Source organism: Physella acuta, unplaced genomic scaffold (assembly GCF_028476545.2).
Source record: "Physella acuta isolate Inbredline_101_S28 unplaced genomic scaffold, ASM2847654v3 ptg000688l, whole genome shotgun sequence".
Classification (NCBI taxonomy): Eukaryota; Metazoa; Mollusca; class Gastropoda; family Physidae; genus Physella; species Physella acuta.
Window position 1 is genome coordinate 21316 of NW_026732207.1, and position 27316 is coordinate 48631.

Here is a 27316-nt window from a genome sequence, read left to right on the forward strand (position 1 = left end):
TAACAATATTTGTTTAGGCTTTAATCATTGATTAAACAGTCAATCAGTACTTGAAGAAAAAAGATATAACATAGAAAAACCCTCTAAACTTACTAAAGTTTAATGATAGAAGAAATGTTGGGACTTCATTTTAAGTTAAATGATAGAGAAAACATTAAGTAATACAAGAAACTTCTATACATATTTTTTTTGAGTTAAACTATAGAAGAAACCTCTAGACTCACAACTTGTTAAGCTGCTTGGGAAGCCTTCAAACTGTAAGTGCTAGAGTGGAGAGAGCAGCTAACACCTCTGTAGCTTACACTTGTAATATTATTACCAGAGGTATGCAAGGGTTTACACCTTCATATGCTAATTACAGAAACAGGCAGGTTTTATTAGACTAGCACTGGGCCAGTAACATGTAACAGTAAATGACCTGGCTGCTTAAATCATTATGTCATGCAAATGTCTAGAAAAAGGCCCTAAACATGGCAATGAGACTTCACCTGGAAAACAAAAGAGGCAATTGGGAACATGTAGGAGAGAGAAAAGAAGAACACTGGTGCTAATAACAGGCAGAACCTGACATAAACTTTGGCTAGCCCACAACACACCCATTCTTACAGGGTTACAGCACAAAGTGTTAGAAAAAGCTAGTATTACTTGCAAATGTTTTTGCTGGCTAGTTATTAAATAACAGTGGTACAGGGGGAATATATAGAGCTACCATGGAAATTATGTTTCAGGTTTGACAGTGGTATTACAGATTATTTAAGTTTTCTTAACCAGAAATGGTTTTTAGCAACAAAAGTTGAATTTATTTTTCAATAGAAGACAATTTTTTTTTCAAAACAAAATTAGATAAATAACATTTCATTGATGTGGGGAAAAAAGACATTTCATTACAATTTTTGAAAAATGACATTATTTACACTTCAGATCAATTTACTTAATCAAAAATCAACTTTAAAAAATATATTGTTATTTAATATAAAGGTATAAGATTATCAGTTACAAAAAATCACATAGTTCAATAGATATTTAATAAAACTTGCTATAAAAACACTGCTTTATGTTTTTCAGTTTTCTTACATTGTTATTTACTCAAACATTAACAGACATTACAATCTTTTATGGAATGCTTTACCACTTCTTATTCTAAATAATGCCAAAAGAATATTACTAAACTAACAAGACTTTTTAATACTATACAAGTTATTAACTGACAAGTTTTAGGATCATTTTATATATAAAAATCTTAATAAAGATGATCTACTACTTAAATTTAAAAAGTACACAAATTTTTTGTAATTATATAAACCATAATTTAGATTTCATATTTTTTATCACATTAAATATTTTCTCAACTCCAGAAAAAAAATATATAAATTTCTCTTTGATTTTAAAAATAGAAATGTTTCAAAATTAAATTGTAATAATAGTGTATAATTTAATTTTAATTTACTATCAAATACTGAACACCCAAAAACTGAATTTAATAAGTTTGGTTAGTAAAACAACCATATTCTGAATTAATAGCCGAATTGTTTAATTTATTTGTGACCCAGATGCTATGTAAGTTATTTACAATGTACATGTTGACCATGAACTGGCCAGAAACTGCAAACAGCAGTACACTGTGATCTGAATCAAACATAGAAAGACAATTTATGTAAGTTCTTAAAGACTGACATGGCCAACATGTTGAAAGGGCAAACATTAAAAGAAACCTCATTTCCCGTTTCATATGTTCAAGTGTCAAAAACTACTATATTTACATACTTAAAATATATGTAATTATTTTCAAGGAAATTGCATACGGAGACCCTGAACAGCAACATGAAGTAGTGATTTATCAAAAGTCTTGCAACTACTGGCAAAGTGAATCTGTATTAAATACAACTGTATTTTCATGTCCTAAATCTGTCCAGATATTATGTGATTTGAATGTATAAGAAAATTATCAGTGCCTACTTTTCTGCTTATCATTTATTAAACTTATATATGGATATTCAATTAAAAAAATAAAAAGGTATTTTAAATTAAAATAATTGAAGAATTTTAAGCTTTCAATTCATAACAAGTGTAAGAAATTATTTTTTCAAGTTGTTTGTTTGATGGACTGTTATAATCTACAAAATTAAAATCAATTGTAAAATACAGAATACATTCCATAATATAGAACTCCATCTAATAAAAAATTATATATCAATAAATATATAGACACAACAAGTGACTAAATACAATATTTCAGTTTCAATATATAAACCATTTATGAATTATATAGTAAATGCAAGTTAAATGAAACTGACAATGTTAAGAACAACAAACTACTTGTAAAATCTATTAACATTTAAGTTTTGAAACAAAAAAAAAAACAATCTTACACACAACCAATTAATTTACTTTAGTTATTATCTCACTGATCTATCTCCAGAAAAAGGACATGCCTTTTGAGGTTATTATTTATAGATAGGCCTCCATCTCAAAACAGTTAATTAATAATGTAAGCTTTCTTTGTACAACAAAAATAAAAGTTTAATAAAATACATTAATAACAAGAGGCACTTATGTCAAGGATGACAGATAGGTTGTTGGTTGGGCAAAAGTCTATTATTAGAGGAGTTGTTGGTATGTATTAGTATAAAGGCTAATAATTGCAGCAGTTGTAATTTATTATGACATAAAACATAACAAGGCACAGACTACTCCTAACATGTCAGTAAACAAGTGATAGTAATTTATTATGAGAATCATAACAAAGTATCCACAAAGAAGCACACACACACACACACACACATATATATATATATATATATATATATATATATATATATATATATATATATATATGCCACTTGACTAATTTTGCATGGCTACATGCCATCTAAAACTTGTATTATTATGATTCATATTAAAATTAACAAATGTATGATTTATTTATCGAATGTCTTTTTTAACACAGCATACCTACATGAAATACTAGTTATGATACTCAAATCTGCAGCTAGAATTTATACCACCAGTTTTTTAAGCAACATTTAAAAATGAATTCTGATTAAAGGCAAATTACTTTGTAATAAGTTTTGTTAGATATTTATCATCACTAAAGGAATAGAGTTTTTGATTCTTTTTCATCTTCATGTCAAAATATTACAAAAAAAAATTCAAAAAGTAAAGATTTGTTTTCCAACCATACAGATTTTTAAATGTGACTAATCATTTTACAAATTGATTGAAAGCAGTACAGTAGTTGTGGGGGGAAAAGTGAACAGCAGCATTTCACACATAGAATATTTATCTTCTGGATTGTCTTTCATGCTGTCTCTGTGGTCTCCTCTCAGTCCTGCGGCTAGATGAGTGAGACAATGTGTGTATCACACGGGGTTCAGGTGGGTGAATAGGAGGGATGATGGTTGGTGTATGAGCCTTACACATCAGCACTCCAGCAATGACTGGGATGCTGGCGCCAGTAAATGACATGGCGAAACCCCATGAGTAGTATGCACCTTTCGCCACTAAATCAGCAGTCATCACCATGAAGATGATGATAGCTAAAAAACTCAGAAAACCTGGAATATAAATAAAAAAATTGTTTAAATCAATGGTAAAAGTTAATTTTTATGGAAACAAGCTATTACGGTTCTGGCTGAATCTAACTAAAATTATAATAATTTAATCCATATGTAGTTGATATTTAAAATTGCTTATGAAAGCTTAAAAAAAATGCTATATGCTTCTTTTTATCTTGTTCTTTTCTTTCCTTCTTTTTTTTTTACAAGTATGGTCATTCAAACAAAATTTTTATTTAGAAATGTTTAAAAACCAACTAGTGATTTTAAGAATTATAACTCTATTTTAAGTTAAATTTGCTGAAATTACAAGATTAAATAGTGCAAGAATAAACAACTAACACACAATAAACAAGAAATTAATTTTCTAAGTATACAGAAACTCTTTCTACCTGCAATAAAAGCAAGATCTTCTGGAGTCTCACTGTCTTTATGTAGTAAATGGCGGAGTGTGGGAATATGAAGTGTACGTATCCATCTTCTAGGAGTAAAGTTTTGCAGGATAGCCATTGCCAAAGATATAATGTAGAATGGTAGTGCCAGGGTTTGAAATACAACAACAGCTAAAAACCAATCTAGAAGATAAGACATTTTTAAAAAAAAATAAGGTTTGCTTTTTTTGTGTTCATTTTAACAACACAGAAATAACTTTGTGTTTGATGTTTTATTAAACTTTAACTATATGGGCTAACATTAAAATTGTGATTTTAATTTTATATAATAAAAAGTTAAAACTGACTACAGTATAAATATGTTAACAGGTATAAAACTACTACCTTCTACAATGTCATTCCCAAGTACATCATTGCTCGAACATTTATAATCCTTGCAAATTTCCCATAACCCAAAAGAGCCATCAACATCTGTTTGGTTCTCTCTCCGACTAAACCACAACCAGTCAGGAGCAACAAATCCAATCAAAAATGGACAGACGCCAATGATCAAAGAGATCAGACACGCCTTATATGGCACACGTCGCTGACTCCAATTTCTATCCATCTTTACAGGATAAAAGAACTTGCATATTCAGAAGGACAAAAAGGTGTTTTTAGCGCAGCTTCAGCTTGTCAGTAATTGTCATCCAGGCAATTTTAAAATTCAGGTTACCTCTTGGACCTTGGTCTTGTAGGAAAGCAGCTACCAATAATGTTAATTACGGCCTATATATAATACAAGAGGTTAGTTTAATATTGTAAAAAGGAATGGTTAACTAAATTTATAAATACACTTCTTAACTACTAGTCTAGTATTACTTAGATCTTAGATCTAAATAGTTATAAGTTATAAGTTATAGTAGGCTTAACTACTACAAGTACTACTGCTTGTCACTAGGACTAGTAGTACTAGATCTCAGTACTAGTAAAAGTTAATATAGATCTAGTTACAACTTAACAACCCTATTTTTGGAAGAGTCTATTTAATTATTAGTGGACATTGGTATCTTCAATCATCCCAGAAAACTAAAAAAAAAATCTTTGATTTAGAATTTAGACTATTTTTGATGAGCATCTAACTAGTAGTATCTAGATCTACTATCTAGATCTAGATACTTCTACATTCTAGAGACTTGGTCACTTAGACTCTTACTTAATAGTAATACTTAATACTAATACTTACTTAATAATACTTAAGTCTTAGATTACCGAAAAAGAAATTTAAGAATTAAAGAATGAGTGTCGTTGTTTTGGTTTGTTACCTGCAGGCACTGAGTTAATTTTTAATAACTTATTTATTAATTTTATGTTATCACAATATGAACAATCAGTCCTTACGTTTTAAACAAAAGTAGTATATTATACGAGGCTGCTTTGTAAGTTTATAGTTTATAGGGTCTAGAATCTTGGCTTCTAGTTTCTAGACTTTCTAGAATCTATTTATAGATCTAGAGTCAATTTGTTTTAGTACGTCATGAAAATCCTCGATTTGCCAGATGTAAATGCAGAAAAATTGTGAAATGAGGTTTTGACGGCGGACCTCCCCCTCCTCTCCCCCCTCCTTTCCATGTCTATGCGGTTGATTTTAATATTATCATTGGACCTATTTATTTATCAAGACTATTGACTTATGACAATCTTGATCTTGTTCTAGTTTTTGCCAGCAAGGGTAAGCCATTTATTCGCTTAAGTTCATGATGGGATTTGTTTGAAAAGTTAAAAACTTTATTTTTGTGACTTGAAGATACAGGCAGAGGCGTAGCGACCCTTCCCGGCGCCCGGGTACAAACTTTTCGATTTGCACCCCCCCCCCTCAAGATTTCGATTTGCACCCCCCTCAAACTTTCGATTTGCACCCCCCCCCTCAACCTTTCAATTTATTTTTCCAACCCATTTTGGCGCCCCCTAAGGTCGGCGCCCGGGGACATATGCCTCCCCCCCCCCCCGCTACGCTACTGGATACAGGTTACCATAAACTGAACAGAACCCAATATCAGTAACGTAACACTTCCTTTTGAAAAGGTTCCATTACTGTGGCATGACGCCCTTAACGGAATTCTCCGTACAGTTAATAAAAGCTTGTAATCAGCTAAAGAACCCGTTTCCATCCCATTCGTACTTTGCTTCTACTATAAACTATTAATTGTATCATAGTCATATGCTTGTCTTTCGTCTTAACTATGTCTATATAAAAGCATTTTACTAATAAAATACAATTGACAAATAAATAATAAGTAAATAACAATCATTACCATACGAAATTTAAACAGCAGCAGGATTTTTTTTTTAACCGTTCGAAAGGAAAAAAATTGTTTTCTATTTCTTGTTATTAATTATTAATTAAAGTTATTATTAAATTCCATTGCATAGTTATATAATTAAATAGCCACTTCAGTAATTAAATATAGGCCTACTCAGTCTTTTAATAGTAACTATATATAGTTTTATAGTATAGTAAATTAATCTATATTCATAGCCTATACACACACTTCTGAAGTACCCATTCTTCAAAATAATGTCGACGTCCATAAAGTAATACCAGACGGCCAGTCTAAAAATAAAACATTCTCTAGATCTAGTCTAGATCTAGATCTATTAATTGGCTGGGCAATATTCAGAACAAATTAAATATTTTAGGCTAACTACCTCAACTGTGACCTAGTTTTACTATTCCAAGAATTTAGGACCTTGGCTTAACCAATAACAGCTCGTGTCTTATATTCTTTTAAGAGCAACCAATCAAATTGTCTTTTTCTTCCATAACACTTAACATCATGTGATGGCGATCTATACAAGTCACACAATTTGACATGGCCTTGATTCAACGTTTTTTTTCTAAAAAAACTCAAAGAAATGTATTGAATAATGGAGGAAATCGCAGAAATGACCAATTACAGTAAGATTACATATAAATCATAACACGTGTCTCGATTTATAACACTATCAGAAAAAGTATCGCCTACACACATTTTTAGGAGAGGACATTGTCCTTAAAAAAAATAGACAATGCTCTCTATCACATGACGATGAATGACTGTCATGTGCTTGATGTAAACAAACACTAACACGCACTTATCTTTTGTATGATGGGCCAAGAAATTAAACGCTTATGCATATAGGATTATTAGAATATTATGATAAATCATATGACATATAGTCATATAGATCTGGATTCTAGATATTCTAGCTAACTAGTACAGTACAAATCTTAAGACTTCAACTTCTTTAAATTTAGTTATTATTATAATATTAGTTAAAGGCTTTTGTTTAAGTTTAAAAGTTAGATCTAGATCTAGAATTATTATTATTTAAATATTTTTTTAATAGGCCTAACAATTTTTTAATTAACCTGCAGAATTATTAAGAATCTAAATTCTAGACTAGGGCCTAGGCTAGTGACTTTTTATTTATAGTGAGGGCATTAACTCATTAGGGCCTAACTATTTTAAATAAAGACAAAGTAACTAGGCTGAGATCTAACACTTAGAATTAGATTTAGATTAGAACTAGTTTAGTTATAATTAGTTATAAATAATAAATAAATATAGTTAAAGTTAAGGCAGTTAAGTTACTAGAGTAACTAGACTAGAGCACTTCTCATCATAGTGATAAGATCTAAAAACTAAAATCGAAGTAGTACTACTAGAGTGTCTAGAGTTAACTAGAGAGACTAGACATTTTTATTTGTTACAGTTATTGTCTTAGTTTAAATAAGTTCACTAATTAATTAATCTAATTAGAATAGATCTAACTAATTAGTTGGTTATTAGATTAATAGATTTTATACAAATCTAGATTTTTTAAATTTAGATATGATAAGTAATTGATAACTGATCAGTGATAAGTGAATGGATTAGTAACAGTAGGCCTAATAATTAGTTAATTGTTCAGTTCTTCTAAAGTAAAGTTCTGTAGTAGTAGAGTAGTAAGCTAGACCTACTTTAGTATTTTATTATGAGCAGTATAGGATAGATGGAACACCAATATTCTAGAATAGATTATAGTATTTTCAGATAGGTATTAAAACCTGTCCTCTATCAGATAAAATTTAACCATGGTACTTGATATAAATGCCTTGCTTAAAAATGGATATGCCTCTTTCATCACCATCAAATACAGGTAATTTTAATTTTAATTGGTGCATGAATTTATTCAGTTGATCCTCTCAATTTGTGTAGGCCAAAATACGTAATTGCACATTTATTTCATAATCATATTTTCAAATTTTGTGTTTTTATTTATTCATTTTAGTTCATTCAATTCATTTTATCAAATCTTATAAACAGAGTGAGTAATGTTTTTAGGCAAGTGTTGTGTTGTTGTTTTTTCTGAACATGTAAAAATTTAAAAAATCAGTGTTAACTGGAAATACAATCAAATAACTTGAGAAATTTAGAGTCAAATTTTATAAAGTGGAGATAAGTTTACAATAGGCTTTTTTGCTGCTGTGAGATATTTTTTTGGTAGTAAAGAAATTATTTGGTTTACACTTACAGACATTCTATGATCTGTTTTACTGTGTACCTTTAAATTATAATTCAACCTCTCCTCTTGGTATACTTAAAGATTATGTTCTTTTCTCTCTTATCAACATTGCATTTATTTATTGTTTGGTAAAAATTATTACAATAGACTTTATGCCCCTTCTGATGAAACCAAAAAGAAAGAGATAAAAATTGCAATGCCCTTATTAATCCATAGAAAACTGATAAATAACTGTCATGTTTTCACCTGAGATATGTGATCACATGCTCACTTATCATCATATGATTACCATGTGCCTAATAAAAAAAAAATGACTTTTACACTTAAAGGGTATGATTACATTTTTCATTCACTGTCTAAGATGTTTTAACTTTTGAATTAGCTTTTCATTTACATTTGTCTACACCTAGTTACAGCTACTGGATTATAATTCACCTTATCTTAGTTGGATTTAACTTAGCCTTTTTTTGTTTATCTGACAATATATTTGAATTCAAGTTAGTCAACATTTTTTTAAAACAATTATGGTTTGTAACTGTTCACATGAAAGGACTAATTGTAAATCCATTCATGCGCCAGATAAAAGGTAAAATTGAAGATTGATTATAATTTTTTATGTACTATCTTAGACCTTCTGCCATATCTTAGTCATGTTCCTGGCTGCTTTTGTAACTTCTCATCTAGTAAATTAGGATGGAGTAGAATCATCAGAGATAATTATTAATTACATAAAAATTAATAAAATTATATAGCCTAAATATTTCTTTTGCTAAAATTATTCCCAATAAATGATCAAAGCTTGATTTTTGATTGCATATAGGAAATTACCCCTTCATTTAAAACAGTTATTGTTTTTATTTTCATTAGGAAGTGCTTGTATCAATAATTGTAAATGGTGATTAAATAATAATGGATCTAATAGCATGGCAATAGTTGTGTAGATAGCTTCAATGTGGGATTATCTCCATGGTTGCACAAGCATGCCAGATTTTTTTTTCGATTCTGCCTATTACTAATGTGGATGAATCTTTTCCAAATTTAGAAAAACTGTCCCACCAAAGTTGGACAAATCAAAGATACGATTGGTTATATATTCTGATTCCGATCGAGGTAGAACACCATATTATGATTCCGATGCCATTCGACCAATGGAAGACACTGATAAGGTAAAAAAAGTTTCTATGAAATTTTTGTTTTAAGTTTCAAATTCATTTTGGTATTGTAACAATTTTGTATTATTGCTTTTAGAAATGTATAGGATGATATCTACAGTAAATCTTGATCATTGTCTGGGGTTAGAGTGGGGTATTTGGCTTAAAAAATAATTTTATAATTTTCTCCTTGTACATATAACATTTAGTGCATTTTAGCTCTAGATGTTTAGTGATTTGACATGCTAGAGTGATCATGAGATAGACATTGTTAGGTTTTATTTGGGATTTCTAATTTTTTTTAATACATTGAGTGGTTGGGAGGGGGGGGTGTCAGGTCTAAGTCTTATTGTTATGCAGAGGCAAAGCGGGGGGGGGGGGGGTCAGGGGGGACATATGTCCCCGTGCGCCAACCTTAGGGGCACCAAAATGGGTTGGAAAAAGTAATTGAAAGTTTGAAGGGGGGGGGGGGGGGGCAAATCAAAAGTTTGAGGGCGGGGTGCAAATCGAAAGTTTGTCCGCGGGTGCCGGGAAGGGTCGCTACGCCTCTGTTGTTATGGTCTCATGGAAGTAGTAATATAGTGCCTCTTCTGGCATCTTCCTTGTGCTTGCTAAGTTTGGCTCATACTCTTTGGTTATCAACAGACACTGATGACATAAAAGAATAATTTTCTTTATTTAAAGTTAACAGAATCTCATTCTATAAGTATTTACATTTTTTTTTAGAACATAATGAAATCAGCACCAAAGACATTGCGAGCTAAAGGGTTAAACTACTCTTCACAAAAAGAATCATCATTACCACCACAGAAACCACTACCAAAATATCATGTGAGTCAAAGTTTTGACAACCACAATATATGTGGCCATTATGTCAAACTAATAACCAGAAAAATGAATAAGTTATGAAAGTCACCATTCAAAGGTTGAACATGTAATGCTTATTTTTTAAAATATTTGTTTCATGACGTTTTAAAAAAGAATTAGTTTGAGAATTAATTACTTTTTAAAACTTTGTAGTTTAGTCGACTTGGAAGTGATGTTAAAGTTCTGGAAGAAATGATGTTTGGAACTGCTGCCATGGCATTTAAGGGCTCAACTCTCAAAGTACATGTACTAAGGTGAGTTCAGTGTCTTTTTCTTAACCAGTATAATGTTAATTGAGTTTGATGGATTACTTATATTTTGTTAAACCAATAGGTAATCAAATGACTTTAAAATATTAAGTTAGTATATGTTGTAGATAAATTTGAAAATTGTACACATCTTCAGATCTCCCCCAAAATTGATGGTCTCAAAAGTGTTTATTCCAGAGAAGCCCTGTCGAGATAGTTTTGGGTAAAAAAAAATCAGTATATTTTTTTAAAAGAAATAATATAATCAGTTTTGTGTTTAAAACCCTGTTATGAAGACTTTGTTGTTTTTTTGGTGTAAATTGAAATCTACTAACTTGGGACATGATTTTATTTTCCTCAGAGAATTAGAATCAGACAACAGTAGTTTACCTGGATCTTCTGCTGATTTTTCCTCTGGAGAATTTTCACTACCAATTCGAAAGACAAAAGAAAAATATGGTTAGTAAAGTTGGGGCAGATTTGTTTTTAGTTTTATTTTTATTTTGATTTGCAAAAGACTTGGGGGAAAATGTGCTGAGTTTAAAATTGTTTTTATTTTTCAAAAGTGAAGAGCATCCCTGTAGATGTCCCAAGCAAAGAATTACTCTCTGATTACAGCACTGATGATGACAGTGGACTAGCTTCATGTGAGCTAAACCTTTTGTTTTACTATCTTTCATCTTAATGTTACAGTAAAGTTACAAAAATTTGAATGAGTCTGTCCTTAAGCAATTATTTTGTCATATTTGAGTTTGGTTTATTCTGGTAGGACCAGGCTTATTCCTGCACACACACAAAACTAAAACTTGCTTGCCAAACCAGATGAATAAATGTAAGAGATGGCCTTGTGGCTGCATGGTAGTTATTTTAAAAAAGGAAAAGTACCTTAAAAATACTACAGGGCAAGATGAAATAGGAATATCTGTTCCTTTTTTTCTTTTTCCTTAATTCTACTGTTGGAAGGGATTCCTTCCAACACAATTAAGTATTACGTGTCAACTTGTCAAGCCCCAAATAGACAGTTAACTCAGATTTCAGCCTGCTTTTCTTTTTGGATTTTGATTCCATAGCCTTTGTCCAACCAAAAACAAACCAGAAGGCAGCAGTTATTTGATTATGGAGTTGTCTCTCCTAGATGAGTTGCTGTCAGCAGCTATCAAGCCCCATCTGCCAGGGGGTTCAAACTCTGGACTTCTTGGTTCAGCAAGCATAAGCTTAACTGATCTAACCACGCAACCTCATCTGTTTTTTATACCAAGGCATATTTAGGGATTGTATTCAGCACAAGGCCCAGCTGTCATTACTTTGCTGACAGATACCCAGCAGGGAGGACATTGAGCCCAGTTGCAGCACCCAACACTTTCCTCTTAACAATCTTATGCTCTACTACTCAACAATGCCGACCTATTAGTATTTGTAAAATGTCTTTAAGGGCTTTTTTCTTAAAATGTATCATTTCTTTGGTTTTAATCAGTTGTTATGATATATATTTTTCTCAGTTACATCAAGCGGTAGTCTCAGAACATCATTCCCCTCTCCCAGTAACAACAGCAGCTACAACAGTCTACATCGCAGATGGATGAGAGCCCAAACCACATCACTGGATGGACACCATCACAAGCGGTTGAATCAAAGTTCTCAGTCCTCTGATGTAAGTCACTTTATGGCTGTAGCAAGGAGCTTTTATATCTTTTAAACCTATGAGATTATAACTTATAATATACTTAGGCTGTTTGGATTGAATGTGTAATGGTTGTTTTCAACTAAAAATGAAGTCTGTTAACAATTTCTTTATCCTTTTCAGAACTCATTGAGTAGGCCAAGCAGGAGCAAGTTAGCTATTGGAATTCTGTTTGGAAATGATGAGAATGATGAGGAAAGCAACAAGTAAGGAAGATTGTTCTAACAAAAATTACTCACCTTTATAGGATTATCACACTTTCTGGTGAATTTATTCTTTAAGATTTTAATTTAAATATATTTTTTTTATCTGTAGCCTGTTCCAGAGTTTTTTCTTCTCGCACTTTGCGCTCATTGAAAGTCATGTGGAAAAACTCCGTTCTGTTGTGGAGAAGGCATATTTCAATACTAGAAATTTCATACCCACAACAATGGAGGTAGGTTTGTGTTGTGTATTCTTCTACAGAGATAAAATTCAATTTAAAAATTTGTCCCAAAATTATTTATTTATCATAAATTCACAGTATGTACAGATTAAGAGAATTTCCACTCAAAAACTGAAAAGCTAGTTTCTTAATTACGTGGTATTATTGAATCACAAATTTGATAGGCTTAAAGTAATTCCACTTGCGCTATATTCAAGGCTCTGGAAAATTTCCGTGACTCCATCTACGATCTGTACATGGCCCCTCGGCTGACTGAGCCCGTATGGCTTACTATGATGTCTACAACCACATACAAGACAAAATTGTGTGAGAAGTTCATGGATACATTTGTGGGGCTTGTGACAAAGTTTGATAACAAAAATTGTAAATTGTAAGTTAAATTATAAAGTATAACTAATTTTTACCAATTAACTTTGTTTATTTAAATATTTTAAACCTGTTCAGTTTCTTTTTATTAGTTAAGAAAATCAATAATAAAATATGAAACTACTTAATAAAAAACGTTTTATTATTACATTTTCTGTTGCACTTTATTTACTTTATACAATAGAGCTACATTCTTTGTAGAATTTTGAACCATTGTAATACATGATAAACCCATATAACCTTAGCATTTTTTCTCCTCCATAGTTTTGTGAGTACACTGCTGTCTGCTGTGTTGACTCAGCACTTGGCTTGGGTTGCCACGGTTACACCTGCTGGGGGAACACCCTCGCGTACCTACCTAGACAAACACACTGCCAAATGGGTAGGCTGAGAAGTCTTTTTTAAATAATTAGATACTCTTCTTAATTTTAATACAGGCACTCGTTTATCTCTTATCATAAATGAAAGAAGAAAAACTAATTTCTGCTGTTTTCTTGTTATAAAACTAGCTGTGCATTAGTTTTTTATTTCACTTACAATGTTATATTTGTTTGTTTTTATTTGATGTAGCTATTGAGGACATTTTCTTCCTTTTAGGTTGATACATTAGCTAAAGCACATCCATATAATCCACTCTGGGCTCAACTGGGGTATTATTCCATTTTATTACTCAACATTGTTTATTTCTTTAATAATCAGTTTAAATTAAAAATTTGCATTAAGAAGCAGAAAATTATATAAAACAATTGTGTTGAAATTTTTTTAAAGAAGTATTATACTTTCTGTTATTCAAATATTAATTTGGTCTTACTTTTTTCATCTAGAGATTTATTTGGTGCTATTGGCCTTCCACTAAAAATTTCAAGAACTCTTGTAGTTGGGAGGAAAGCTGACATTGTAAAACGCTTCCTGTATGTTTTAAGTTATTTTATTCGCTGTAGTGAAGTCCATGAGAACTCCGATCCCCAGTGCCTGAGTAAGATTGTCAATGACCCCCAGTTTGGCGTCTCACTCTCTCCTACCAGTAGCGAAAAGACATTAGACGGCCAAGAAATTAGCCCAGCTGGTACTCATTACTTCAGGCAAACAAGCAGCGGACAAATCAAACCAACAGATAAAACTTTCACCTGGGGTAACTGTGAAAGCGGGAACCAGGCAAACAGTGAACTCTTAACATCTCCAGGCTACAACTGTGAAGAGAAACATAGTGATTCTTTCCAGGACAGGAATAGTGTTAATAGGTTAATTACCAGTGCTGGAGAGTTTGACTCTTTTAGTAGCTCTTCTTTTTGTTCAGTGCTGAATCAAAAAAATGAGGCTTTTGGCAGCAATAAATTAATTAGTCCGTCAGATGAGGCGGTACAAAGACCTGAATGGGCCAACCCAAATGGCGTTGTGAGTAATGCTAATGTTGGTATTAGTGAGCTACACACGTACACTCCAAATTCCCTCCCTGTCTGCAGCATAACATCTGCCAAAATTGTTGAATCTCCCAGAATAGAAAAAGTTATCAATGTTTCAAAGGCCCCTCGCAGTCCAATAGATTTCTCATCAGAGCATAGCTTTGTGAGGGCAGAGTCTTTCTCGGAGGGCAAGTCAACTCGCAAATCTCGCTTGAGCCAACAACTTGAGAGCTCAGCTGACACGCGAACAACAGTGACGGACAGCCCTCACAGCTGTTTGAATGAGGACGCTGAAACAAAAGTTACCTCCAGTGAAGCTGAATTCTCTTTAGGATCCAACTCATCTTGGCTGTCTAATGAAAGCAGAAAAGAAAATGAACCTCTAGCAAAGCTGAGCATCAGCAGACAGACAAGTCAAGACCATAAACCACCTCGACCGACCACTTTAACAAGGGGCAGGTATGATTGTTTCATTTTCTACTTTTCATTAAAGATTGGGAACCTAAAGCTATACTTAACACTTTTTTTTTACTTCTGTCATGCTATCATCCCAAACCATGATAAATTGTTGTTCTCGAGCAGTATATCATTGGAATGCTCAGGATGAGATTTATGAGAGTTTGTGCGTTCTTATGTGTTACTAACTTTTGGGTTCATAACTGGTTAAGTGAAATGAATTCTTTCTTTTTTCAAGCATGCCTAACATACTAAACTCTACCAAAGCTCCATATGTTCTGTCATAATCATATAACAATTTAGTTAATGTATTTTAAGAGTAACTTTTGTACACTTTTAAAATAAGATACACATATTTTCAACAGGTCTATAACTCCTACAGAGCTGAGTAGGAGGCGCCATTTGTCTTCTAATAGCAGCATTGATTATGAGGCCTTTGACCCAGAGATACACTGTACAGAAATTAAATTACCTAGGTGAGACATGAGGTTCAAACCAACATCTCCAGCGTCCAAATGTTAGGCTTGCATATAAGACCCCACTGTTGGACCTACATACCAACACTCTACAGATACAACACTCTACTGTTAGACCTACTTACACAACACTCTATAGTCTAGTTAGTTGCACAAACCAAGAAAATATGACGTCACAGTCTCAAAACCTTTCGTTTACAAAGAAAATAATTACGTCTACAGCCGTCTACGCATAGCGCATCAAACGGCTTTAAAATAGATATCACGTGATTCCGTAACCCGTTTTAACTTTAGTCGGAACGACTTGATGCGGCCGCTTACGGCAGATTAATTTTTTCTTCAAGACCCCTTTTCTATATGTCAAAACAAAAGCCACTTAAAAAGGTAAGTTTTCAAAAATTGTATTAAAATATTTTAACACTCGGACTAGCTCTGTATTTGTTAGGATTATTTTAATAATCCATTTTTCTGCTTAAGTCTAATTTTTTGTAATATTTTACGCTTTAGCAGACTACGAACTTCGTCTCACAAAGCAATCCTCCGAATGACACTATTTAAACGGTATCGATACTTTTTAAACCCCTTTCCGCGCCGATTGATTGATTGTAAAATATAATAAATTTTATGACATTGACGCTTTTAAAAAAAAAAGAATACTTACAAAATTGGAGTTTAAATGTTGCTAACGTAATTATCTTGTGTTAAATGTTAATACAAAACACATTTATGTAACGTTTTGAAGGCCCGCTCTAGTTGTAACTAATTCGCTGTAATCATGATCGAACTGGGAATCGAGCTATTAAAATAAAATACTGTAAAAAGATACACACTTAAACTAAACATGGATCGAGTGTAATATATTTATCTATTTAATTAAATGCACTAGTAGACTTCTTTTTGTTAATTATTAGCAATGTAGAAAATATTGAAAATGGTCTCACAAAGTAGACCAATACTAGTAATATCGATACCGCTTAACACGCATCTCCGTTCAGCCTTAAATCTAGTTTTTAAGCCCCGAACTTACTAGTTAATTAATTAGCTCTAAAGGCTTTATATATGATTAATATTTATAAAATTAAAATAAGCTATTCAATTATTGTTTAAACTGTAAGGTTCTTGTTAATAAAACACCATATTGCAATGTCTGTCAACCTATTAAGTAGGCCTATTAAATATACTAGATCTATATATTTTAAAATAGGCATATCGTTGTTTTCGACTTACTAGATTATTACTACTCAGTTGTTTTTTTAAGCACTCACAAACACACTAGCTTTTGTTTAACTAATAACTGTAATAAATATATTAATATGTTTAATATTATTAAAGTTTAATTAACTTTATTAAGCCTATAACTTGATATATTAGTAGTAACATATTTTTTGCGGACTTTACAAAACACAAAAACCAGTCACTCTTTTAATTAGTGGTATCGATGCCCTTCTTCAAAAGGTCCGTGTATTTTTTTTTTAAATAATAAAATATATTATAAGTAGAACTATTAATTTTTTTTTAGCTATCCATTGTCAAAAATTAAATAATATAACTATAATTAACTACTTATGATTTCATTATTTATAGGCAAGACAGAATGGGGAAGAAGAATGCCTTGAATGTAGTCAATCTCTATCAAAGGTATTCTGGTGTAAGTGGTGAAGTGTGAATAGGCAATGTAGTTTATTTGTACTATATAAAAAATAAAAATATCTCCAAGGTACTTGATGAGCTATTAGATAGAAACAGACATATAAAAACAACAAAAAATTATTTTGCTAACAGAAACTCTGTAAACAGAATCATAAAAAAATTCATGCTATTAAAATCAAACCCTGAAAGAAATTGGCAACAGCTGGTTAGTTATTTCAATGAACCTTATTTAGGAATAAACACACAGGCAACACTACTATCTGTGAGAAAAGGTTAAAGCTAAATTAAATAAATTAATGGTGTGGCTTGATGCAAAAAGTATCAATGAACAAAATCAGCTAATTGATTTTGCTATAACTGAAGGTGCTCGCAGGCGAAGATCACACAAAACCCAAAAGCGAGAAATTGAAAGTGAAATCATACAAAGAGGAGAAGAATCAATTAAAAAGAAAGAAAATAAAGAAAGAAGTTAAAGATAGATGTTGATAAGTTGGCAAAAGGTCAGTTATTTATTAATGATAAAATATTCTGCAATGTGGAGACCAGACAAAAACAAGTGTTAGCTAAAATTATCAATGGAGAAGATATGACTGGCCAACTGCTAAGTGGGAATGTATAAATGAAAATGACACCTTGTTTTTTGGTAGAATAGTCTTAAGACTCTCAGCTAGTGAGACAAAACTTGATAGATTTGTAATTGCTTATTGAAAGTTATTGGTCAATTGATGAGGAAAATAGTGAAGACTCAGAACTCAATGTAGCTACTTTAATAACTGATATGATCAGTAAGCATCTGTTGTTTGAGTTTTAATTTACAAGTTCCTTTAGAAGTTATATTGTATAATTTTTAATAAACTAAAGCTATATCCATTGCAATGCTCCTTTAGAAGTTATATTGTAAAATTTTTAAAATAAATTAAAGCTATATCCATTGCACTGCACAAAGTTAGTCTCTTTATAAAACAATTTATATATACATTTTTGTGACTGCTCCTTGTTCAACAAAATAAAATTCTAAGTTCATATTTGTCAAAATCATAACTATAAATCTAATAATAATATATGCATCTGATTAGCAGGACTGACCAGATATGTAGTTATGATATATCTGATTATTCCTGCAAATCAGATGCATGTATTAAATGTATTAATATATTCATAAATAATCAGCCTTTAGCTTATTAATTTGACTTTGAGACTACACATCCTACACTGTACACAAAACTAGCCAGATTATTGCTTCTATTAACACGTGACTCTTAAAATTAAAAGCTTGTAAACTTTGGGACTTTCCTTTATATTTAATAAAATAAACAGACACACTCTGTTTGTGAATTTGTTTTATTCTATTTTTTAATGTAGGCATAAGTTTCCATGTATGCTATAATTTGCTATAATAAATACTGTAACTTGTTCTGTTTCTTAACATTTTAAACTACTCTTTATTGAGCCATGATTTAAACCATTAATAATAATATCCATGTTTACTTGTTTAGGCCTATTTTTAATTAATCAAGTTTTGTCATGATGCATATTTTTTTTAAATGTCTCTCAATACTCAATAGATCTAGATCTAGAACGCGCCCTTAAAACATCGATGCTGGTTGCATTCCACCAACCCGTAATAGATTTCGCGTAAGGCCAGGGCTCATCGTAGATCATGAACAATCAGGGTTGAATTTTGGAGTAGAGCTAGATCTAGATCTTTGTTGTTTTTAATTAATTTAATTTTAATGCACCATGCACACTACAGGTGTCCGTAAAAAATTCAATAATCGTGAATTTCATTTAAATCTAGATCTAGATCTCTAGTTAAACTTTAGAGTTTAGACATATGATGGCGATGGGGGTTGAGTCTAGGTCTAGATTCTAGGGTAGAGTCTAGCTATTTAGAATTTAGTACTAGATCTAGATCTAGATATCTAGATCTAGATCTATTTACTTAGTATTTACTTTACATTTTGTCTTATTAGTAATTAGAATCTAATGTTAAACGGTAAACCTACTTAATTTTAGGCTTTTTTATTATTAAGCTTTCATTGACAGTTTAATCTAGCTTTGGTATTTCCTTAAGCGTAAATATATTTAAAGCTAATAAACTAGATTGTTTAAAAACATTTTATTACAATTTATTTAGTCTTACGTAACCTACTCTCTTCGCTCTAGACTAGACGCGCGCAAAGTTAAACTGCGATAATGTAATAATTTTGAGAAATTATAATTATGCCTTTTATTAGAAGATTTTCCCATTCGCTTTTTTCGTACTCTCGACGTGACCAACTTTTGGTTTCATTCTCCATAGGCTTAGTTGTCCCCGCAATTTTTACACTAAAACCGTCATATCTAGAGAACCGTTTATCCAATAAACATAAGTTTGGTATTGTTTTGCAGCATTTAGTCCCCTTTATACAACCCTGTCGTTATTTTTGTCATTTTCATCAATTGAAAAATTGCGTGCAACTAACTACTATAGTCTGACTTACAGTCAGACCATACATACATAATGCTCCTGTTTGTTAATTAATTCTTTTTCTTTCCCTGCAGTGCACTCACAGATTGTGGTCAGTGGCAGATTAAGGCATTTGATCGCAACTTTGGCAGATCTTTGCTTGCCAGCTACACTGACCATTACATGTCAGACTTTGTCCTGCATGGAACTTCAGATACTGAGTATAAAACTCGTTTGCTCAATGACCTACAAATGACTGTTAAGGTTTGGATCTCATATTTATCTCTACCATCTCATATTCTTCTTGTTCTTTGGATTTTTTACTTACACCTCATGCTTTTCTTGACCAGTTGGCAATAAAATAAAATTTTACTTTTTCAGCACTCAATTTTAGATGAACCAATTGATGAAGCTGTGTGTGTCATTGCAGATACAGATCACTGGTAAGGCTTATGTGTAAACACAACACATTTTCCCCCCCACACTCTAGTAATTAAATTTCCCTCATGCTTCATGTTATTGTTAAGAATGCTACTATTTTAAACAGGACTGTTGAAGTGGCTAGTAGCAAGGTGATGGGAATGTCCCCCTCAGGTTGCACCCCTTGGACAGCATCTAAACTAGTAGCTGATATGATTGAGTCTGTTGTTGAAATTTCCAAGCTCAAAATGAGTGCAGAATTTGTGAGTTTTTTTTCTTCCCATTACTCTATGTACAATAAGTTGTTAATTACACACCCTCCCCATGTGTCACAAGTTGTACCAGACCACCGCCCTCGTCTCTATTTTTAGTAAGCTTTAATGACAGAGGTGTTTATGACAGTTTCTTTTAAGTCAAGGTATTCACACATGTGAAACTTTATGCATATAATAGTCACTCTCATGGTAATTTCATAGGATCTTATTATTAGCTTTTAAGCTGCAAACATTTTATTGTCTTTAAAGATATTGTTAAAACATAAAGATTCACTGGTGATGATTGTTTTTCTTTTAAGTGCCTGATGCATTTAGAGGACAGACTACAAGAAATTTATTTTAAAAGCTCGATGCTGTCTGAGTATCTACAAGGTGCACCATACAACCAGAGAGAGCTTACATCAATGCTCGGGTAAGGCAGAATCCATTTTATTCCCGGCTCACATCCAAGCTAGTGTATAAGAGAATCTTGCTTGTTAGTGCCAAAATTACAATTAAAAAAACATAATTTAATGTGACGTTTTTTTAAAGAAAATTTTTACTGACTGTTCTTAAAATTTACTTTCTTAAATGCAGGTTTGAAAGCAGTGATATGCCTTTATTATTGGCCATTGCTGGGACGCACAATCCAAACCTGTTGTCAAGTTCATAGGACACTTGATACAAAATGCTCTCATGATACAAAATCATTCAAGATGATCCATGGTACAAGATATTTATCATCATTCAAGATGATCCATGGTACAAGATATTTATCATCATTCAAGATGATCCATGGTTCAAGATATTTATCATCGTTCAAGATTATCCATGGTATAATATTATTTTGTGATACAGGATTCTTCTTTATTCTAAGTGCTTAATACAAGATCCTTCACACAATATGCTTCCTGATATGAATGCATTCTGATAATCTTCACAATCCTGCTTCACGAAGTATATGATGCTTCATGCTACAAGGTGCTCATCAATATGTATATTTTGATGCTGTCAGCACATTTTGACTGCTCGGTTGCCAACTTAAAGCAGTTCACCAAGAAATTGTAAATGTGCATTATGGTCAAAGCTCATGGCTGTGATTTTTGTATATAGCTAGGTTTGACATTGCATACACCATCAGTCATACATGTTAGTCCATAGGAAAAACCGACATTAAAAAAGATGTTTTTCTATCCCCATCTCAACTTATATTTATTATAAATTATCTGTTGCAGTCATAGTCATGAAGTGTGAACTAACACTATTTTAAAGTGTATGGGTGAAATATTTCCTGCTATTGCTTGATGATAACAAACATTTGGTTTTGATAGCAGATATCTAAACTAATCTTAAGAAATGGAACAAACTTATAATTTATAGAAGCATTAGTTTCATAGTGATTCACAGTGTGATAAACACCTACTAAAGAATTCAATGTATATTTTGAATATTTGTAGGGATTAAAATTCAGATTGGAAATTTACAAATCTACATAGATAATTTAAAAGAAATAGCTCATGTGCAGTTAGATTTATGCTTAAATTTACATTTTTTTTATTGTGCCTAATGGTGTTAAAATATAGTTCCTGTTTTAAGGAATTAAATGATCAACATAACATACCCTTTAATTAGAGCTTCTTGAAAATGTCCACTATTAATAATAGTAATGCAGCTAATTTATTATAGACTTTTACAAATATCCTTAACATTCAGGAAAATGTGTCTGTGTGATGAAAAGAATGATTGTAGTGTATTTATCTTGTCCTCTTCAACTTGGTTTATTGAAACAAATGTTTTAATAGTATTTACCCACAAATATAACCTTTTAATTGAGGGAGTGGTGCAATTGTTTCAAATCCCATGTGATAACTTAATGTAAATAATGTTCTATAATGTTTATGTTGAATTCTTTCATGTACCGGTCTATTGTTTATCATCAATGTTGTAACTCTAATTACTCTGAACAGTGGTCAAATTTTCTGAAAACAAATGAAACAATACCAATCTTACTTGTACATAGATTCATGGCCTTGATTTATAAGACATGAGAAATCAGAATTTTTGGCTCAACAGTTTAGAGAGTTAGAGTACAATGGTGTAATGGTAAATGATCAAATCAACTTTCTTACATGTGGGTAGGAAAATATTTAATAAAGTCAATTGAAAATATTTTGTCTTTATTCAATCTGAAAAAAGTTAAAAAGTAATTGAAATTGTGAAAACTTGCTGGTTCTTTCTGTTACTCTCTACCTCCTGTGTGGCCATGGAAAAGTATTGTTCTCTCTCTGATCATCCCACTGTTCATTCTAAAGATAATAAATGAAAACTTCATTTGTTGATACAAAATTTAAATTTATGTATGAACCTCCATGATAGCTGCTTCACTGTATGGCAATACTGTTTTTCATTAAGATCTTAGACTTTTACTAGTGAAAAATATTTCAAAAGATGTCGATAATTTCAGTACAATATGTGATTCTTAGAAAAAGCTTATTTTCTGACTAGCTTTATATTTTTTTTAAGCTTATTAAATAGAAATTGAAAGATTATTTTTTTTAAATTAGCGATAATTTATATTAGCCTATTGCACCAATATGTGCACATGTGTGACATATAGCGCCCCCCCCCCCCCTCCCTGTTAACTCTAGCCTCAAATTACTCAAGTTGTATTTTGTCATGGAGGGTCATAGGTACATCTTAAAAACATACTCATTTGTTTGTTTTTAAACCAGGTACCTAAAGTATATGGTGAATGCATATTAGCATACTTTTATTTAAGAAAACAGATTATTATACTAGATAGTTTTTTACTAGAGACCAATATAAAATATATTGGCCCAGCACAACAGAAATTAACTTTAAATAGAAACAACTGAAGCTTGTTACCACAAGTAACAAAAAATATGAGGCTTACTTGTACATCAATCAAATTATTCATATGACAGTAAAATAGAGTAATAGATCAAATAAATCTTACCCAAAAGTCTGGGCATAAAGTTTTATAAACTTTTTTGAAATATTCACATGGCTCATGTTCTTCTCCATACCTTTCATGACAGCGAAAGTAGTCAACATAGTTCTGCCAACATCTCCTAAAAAGGGCGTGACATTTAGAACAAAGAACTGATCATCCTAAAATAAATTATTTTCACTAAAAAAACATGTTTGGTTTCATGCAATTGTGCTAAACTGCACTGTATCATAAAGCATGCATTTGTTTGGAAAATCAGGCTAACAGAATCAATACAAGTTCAAGAACTTTAAACAGAAGGTGACAGCATTTTCTTTTAATCGGAAAAACCCACTATCTTAAAGTTTTAAAACAATTACATGTTGTTCAGTACAGGTCAATGTTTCTTATTCCAAAGACAAGCCTTTTTAATGTGGTAAATTATGTATGTGTTAATAATTTGTTTTCAACATACAGCAAAATCATTGCAAGTTACACAATGATTCACTTGGTAATATCAAATTACCTGGTCTGATTTGTATTAGGAAATCTAGCATCAAAACCAGGGTTGAATCTACATTTTTTTTCTTTGACTTCTGTCTTATCTTCCGTTTTAGGACAGGACCTGTGGGGAATATAATGTGATTTTACAACCTCATTTCATCTGCATTGATGATTGATGTTAATTGAAATCTGGACTGTACAATTAATTTACCATTAGTCTGCCATTAGATGTCAGAGCAGAGGTTTAACTTTATAAAAATGAGATAAAGTCAAAAAAGTGGAAATGAACAATACATGAATAGGGTTAAGCCTATATATAATAATATAATAATATCAGGCATAAAGGCTAAGGGGTTACACTGCGGTTACAGAACAACAATAACAATAACATGTTTACCACATGGTGTAACCACCCCCTTAGTCTGGATCATCTCATGAACTTTAAATAATTTTTAACTCTAATTAACCATTCATTGAACTGGCAAGAAAAATATTTATTTTATATATCTTGAAATTTTTTTGCCTTGGTGTCATTCTCATAAATGGTGTCACCCAGTGCGGTTGACACTACCCGCCCTCGCCTCGCCTATCGGTTAAATGTAATCATGAGTAATGTAATATCATAGTAATATGTATTAAAACTTTTAATAAAGATTCTAAACTCTAAACTAAAGATATTTGTACTTAAATGTAATTTGTATCAATTATTTAATTAATTAACCTTAGAATTAGAATGCCTTAGCCTTTACTAAGTCTAAGCCTTACTAAATACTTACCTAATACTAACAATTAATTAATAATTTTAATACCTAACATTGTTCGGTAATCTATCATTTTAGGTACGTAAAAACGCCAGCAACTAGTAATGTGAAAAACAGGAGACTCCTTAAATTTTAATAATTATTTCACATTTTGAGGAGGATTTATGTTTTGAAAAATACAAAAATGTTTCCTTGTTTCATTTATGCACCTGTTTTTAAACAATTGAATTTAAACTTGTCAGTAATAAATGAAGACTAGCGATGTATTCAACAGATGCAACCATGCACATTTACTATAGCAGCTATCTTGTTTAAAATTTTTTTTGTAAACTTATAGCGCGAGATTTAAGGGGAAGCCACTCTATTTTACAAATGGCTGCTGTTTATATATTATATAGCTCGCAAACACTACTGTTTAAAGTTAATTTCTGGCCTATATTGATATATTTAGCCATTGATTTAGGGTAAAATCACGATATCTGGTAATGTTTGTTGAGTTTCTGTAACATTCGTTAAACCATAGTTTATTTGACCGTTGAAATAAAAATAGAGTCAAGTGCATTAAATTAATGTTTTAACTTAATTTGATGTTTAATTGACAGAAAATTAGCAACAATTAGTAAATCTAAATATTATTAATAAAGTCGAGTAGTAATTAATGTTTTTTTAAGAAACACAGAAAAAACCTGCAGAAGATTTGTGACTACTAGCTCTAGTTCTGTTAGTAAAATAAGATGATTAGATTTACTGATTTACTTAAGTTAAAAGTAGTAAGAAGAACTAGAAAAATGTTTAGTAGCATCAATAATTAGCACATACACTTAAAATAATTAGAAATACAAAATAATTAGCAAAACAGTATTTAAAATGCAAATAAAATCAATCCTTGCACATTTTAAAAATTATGTATTAAAAATAATATGGCAGAAAATAAATGATGGTTTACAGTATTTCCGGTTGTTTCCGGAACGGCTCTACAGACTACGCCATGGTCTTACTGTTTTTTACTGCTGTACAATTCCGGAATAATAACAGACGCTATATCGTGATTTTACAGATTTAGGTTTATTATTCATTTATCTATATTTGACACAAATAAATCACAATTCAATATACTTCTATTAAAGCCTTGACAATGAGGTAACTTTTTCGTACATTACTAGCCGCAGGCGATTTTAAGTACCTAAAACGATAGATTACCTGTTAGGTCCAGGTTAGTTTCAGATAAACAACATCGCTTCGTGACTACGTTCGCTACTTTTATTCCGTCTCAAATATATACTAGTCTAGAACATTCCAGAGTAGCCCTCGTCCTACCCGCAATCAACTAACCCCTGACAGTCATTCACTCCAGCTTTTATACCTCATTCGTCCTTGGGATAACAATACATAAACACACCGGGGTTAACAAAACTCTAGCAGCTAGCTACTAGCTAAGCTAGGGCTCTTCTAGGGTAAACTCAACTCACGCACGCACTCTCCCCTAATTTTAGATTCTAACCAATTTTTATCTAACATACAACTGAACCAACAACTTGTTGAACTTAGCTCAGATGCTAAGTTACTTAGATTAGATCTAGAGGTAATCTATCGTTTTGGGTACGTAAAATCGCCCGCGGCTATTAATGTACGAAAACGTTACCTCATTGTCAAGGCTGTAATAGAAGTATATTGTGATATGTTTGTGTCAAATAAAACTAGATAAATGAATAATAAACCTAAATCAATGGCTAAATATATCAATATAGGCCAGAAATTAACTTTAAACAGCAGTGTCTACAAGCAAGGTTTGCTATATAAACAGCAGCCATTTGTAAAATAGAGTGACTTCCGCCTGAATCTTGCGCTTTAAGTCTATAAAAATAAAACTTTAACAAGAGATGGCTGCTATAGTAAATGAGCATGGTTGCATCTGTTGGAAACATCGCTAGTCTTCATTTATTACTGAAAAGTTTTAATTCAATTGTTTAAAAACAGGTACATAAATGAAACAAGGAAACATTTTTGTATTTTTAAAACATAAATCCACCTCAAAATGTGAAATAATTATTAAAATGTAAGGAGTCACCTGTTTTTCACATTACTAGTCGCGGGCGATTTTACGTACCCAAAACGATAGATTACCGATCTAGAACTTACTTAAACTAAACTTAACTAAATAAAATAACTAAGCAAACTTCTTAATCTTAGTATTAGTAACTTACTCGGTCTCAGTTTTTGTTTCTTTCTCATTCTGTGCAGGACAAGCTTTTTTTATGTTGGGAGGGCAGGGGTTTTCAAATTGAGGCTTACAAGCGGCGTTTCTATTCGAATTTTCTGCCATATTTTGTTTATCAAACTTTCACTGGGCTAAGTAAATCTAGATTCTAGATCTTTAGTCTAGTTCGGAACTCCTGTGATCATCAACATCAAATATTAATTACGGCTTGAAAGTAAACCGCTAAATAAGTTGCTATGGCCAGGTGCAAGGTAAAAATGCAGATCAAAAAAAGATTAGCCAATATTTTAATGCATATTTTAAAATGTAACGCATATGCTTAGTAATTACTTACGCCATTAGGGCTTAGGGTTAGCTGGATTTTTCTTTTGCGATGGCTTATGTTCAGATTATTAGCGTTATATATCTCACACGTATGTACTGTCACAACTATTAAGTATTTTCTATTAAATTAATTGCATTTTATTCTTTCTGGCAGTACACACACCATTTTAACTTGACAAAGTAGGCCTAAGCAGTGTTTCTTCTAGTCATCTCTTCGGGG

General features: G+C 31.7%; 3 protein-coding genes across 5 annotated transcripts; 1 reads left to right on the forward strand and 2 right to left on the reverse strand.

Moving 5' to 3' along the window:
- Window positions 1-80: 80 nt before the first annotated feature.
- LOC131949314 (uncharacterized) lies at window positions 81-6625 on the reverse strand. Of its 2 annotated transcripts, none has more exons than XM_059311140.1 (4): window positions 6478-6625; window positions 4331-4714; window positions 3947-4129; window positions 81-3554 (listed from the first exon to the last, which is right to left on the reverse strand). In XM_059311140.1, exons 2-4 carry the CDS (start codon window positions 4551-4553, stop codon window positions 3280-3282), a joined length of 681 nt encoding a protein of 226 aa, XP_059167123.1. In that variant the 5' UTR covers window positions 4554-4714; window positions 6478-6625; the 3' UTR covers window positions 81-3279. The 2 variants fall into 2 exon arrangements, with proteins under 2 accessions (XP_059167123.1, XP_059167124.1); XM_059311141.1 differs by lacking the exon at window positions 6478-6625 and adding an exon at window positions 5327-5355.
- Window positions 6626-6745: 120 nt separating this feature from the next.
- Window positions 6746-22506, forward strand: LOC131949313 (folliculin-interacting protein 2). 2 transcript variants are annotated; one of them, XM_059311137.1, is made up of 20 exons: window positions 6746-6884; window positions 9516-9639; window positions 10351-10455; window positions 10645-10745; window positions 10897-10962; window positions 11101-11198; window positions 11306-11386; window positions 12239-12390; window positions 12544-12626; window positions 12736-12856; window positions 13063-13235; window positions 13496-13613; window positions 13829-13881; window positions 14056-15093; window positions 15456-15566; window positions 19761-19929; window positions 20047-20108; window positions 20213-20348; window positions 20660-20772; window positions 20937-22506. In XM_059311137.1, the coding sequence occupies exons 1-20, from the start codon at window positions 6799-6801 to the stop codon at window positions 21010-21012; spliced, it is 3066 nt and encodes a 1021-aa protein (XP_059167120.1). In that variant the 5' UTR covers window positions 6746-6798; the 3' UTR covers window positions 21013-22506. The 2 variants fall into 2 exon arrangements, with proteins under 2 accessions (XP_059167120.1, XP_059167121.1); XM_059311138.1 differs by lacking the exon at window positions 6746-6884 and adding an exon at window positions 7819-8107.
- On the reverse strand, window positions 22503-27030 carry LOC131949315 (uncharacterized). The gene is made up of 4 exons (XM_059311142.1): window positions 26759-27030; window positions 23816-23914; window positions 23317-23431; window positions 22503-22645 (listed from the first exon to the last, which is right to left on the reverse strand). The coding sequence occupies exons 1-4, from the start codon at window positions 26875-26877 to the stop codon at window positions 22586-22588; spliced, it is 393 nt and encodes a 130-aa protein (XP_059167125.1). The 5' UTR covers window positions 26878-27030; the 3' UTR covers window positions 22503-22585.
- Between the last annotated feature and the right edge of the window lie 286 nt (window positions 27031-27316).

What these genes read in the sequence shown, in the direction of transcription:
- LOC131949314 (XM_059311140.1), bottom strand. Translation starts at nt 4,553, where the DNA reads ATGGATAGAAATTGGAGTCAGCGACGTGTGCCATATAAGGCGTGTCTG. An exon ending in TGGGAATGACATTGTAGAAG is followed by an intron (nt 4,130 to 4,330) that starts GTAGTAGTTTTA and finishes CTTATCTTCTAG; the next exon opens with ATTGGTTTTTAGCTGTTGTT. An exon ending in AGATCTTGCTTTTATTGCAG is followed by an intron (nt 3,555 to 3,946) that starts GTAGAAAGAGTT and finishes TTTATATTCCAG; the next exon opens with GTTTTCTGAGTTTTTTAGCT.
- LOC131949315 (XM_059311142.1), bottom strand. Translation starts at nt 26,877, where the DNA reads ATGGCAGAAAATTCGAATAGAAACGCCGCTTGTAAGCCTCAATTTGAA. An exon ending in GAAACAAAAACTGAGACCGA is followed by an intron (nt 23,915 to 26,758) that starts GTAAGTTACTAA and finishes TATTCCCCACAG; the next exon opens with GTCCTGTCCTAAAACGGAAG. An exon ending in CTTTATGCCCAGACTTTTGG is followed by an intron (nt 22,646 to 23,316) that starts GTAAGATTTATT and finishes TATTATCTTTAG; the next exon opens with AATGAACAGTGGGATGATCA.
- LOC131949313 (XM_059311137.1), top strand. Translation starts at nt 6,799, where the DNA reads ATGGCCTTGATTCAACGTTTTTTTTCTAAAAAAACTCAAAGAAATGTA. An exon ending in AACCACTACCAAAATATCAT is followed by an intron (nt 10,456 to 10,644) that starts GTGAGTCAAAGT and finishes AAAACTTTGTAG; the next exon opens with TTTAGTCGACTTGGAAGTGA. An exon ending in AAAGACAAAAGAAAAATATG is followed by an intron (nt 11,199 to 11,305) that starts GTTAGTAAAGTT and finishes ATTTTTCAAAAG; the next exon opens with TGAAGAGCATCCCTGTAGAT.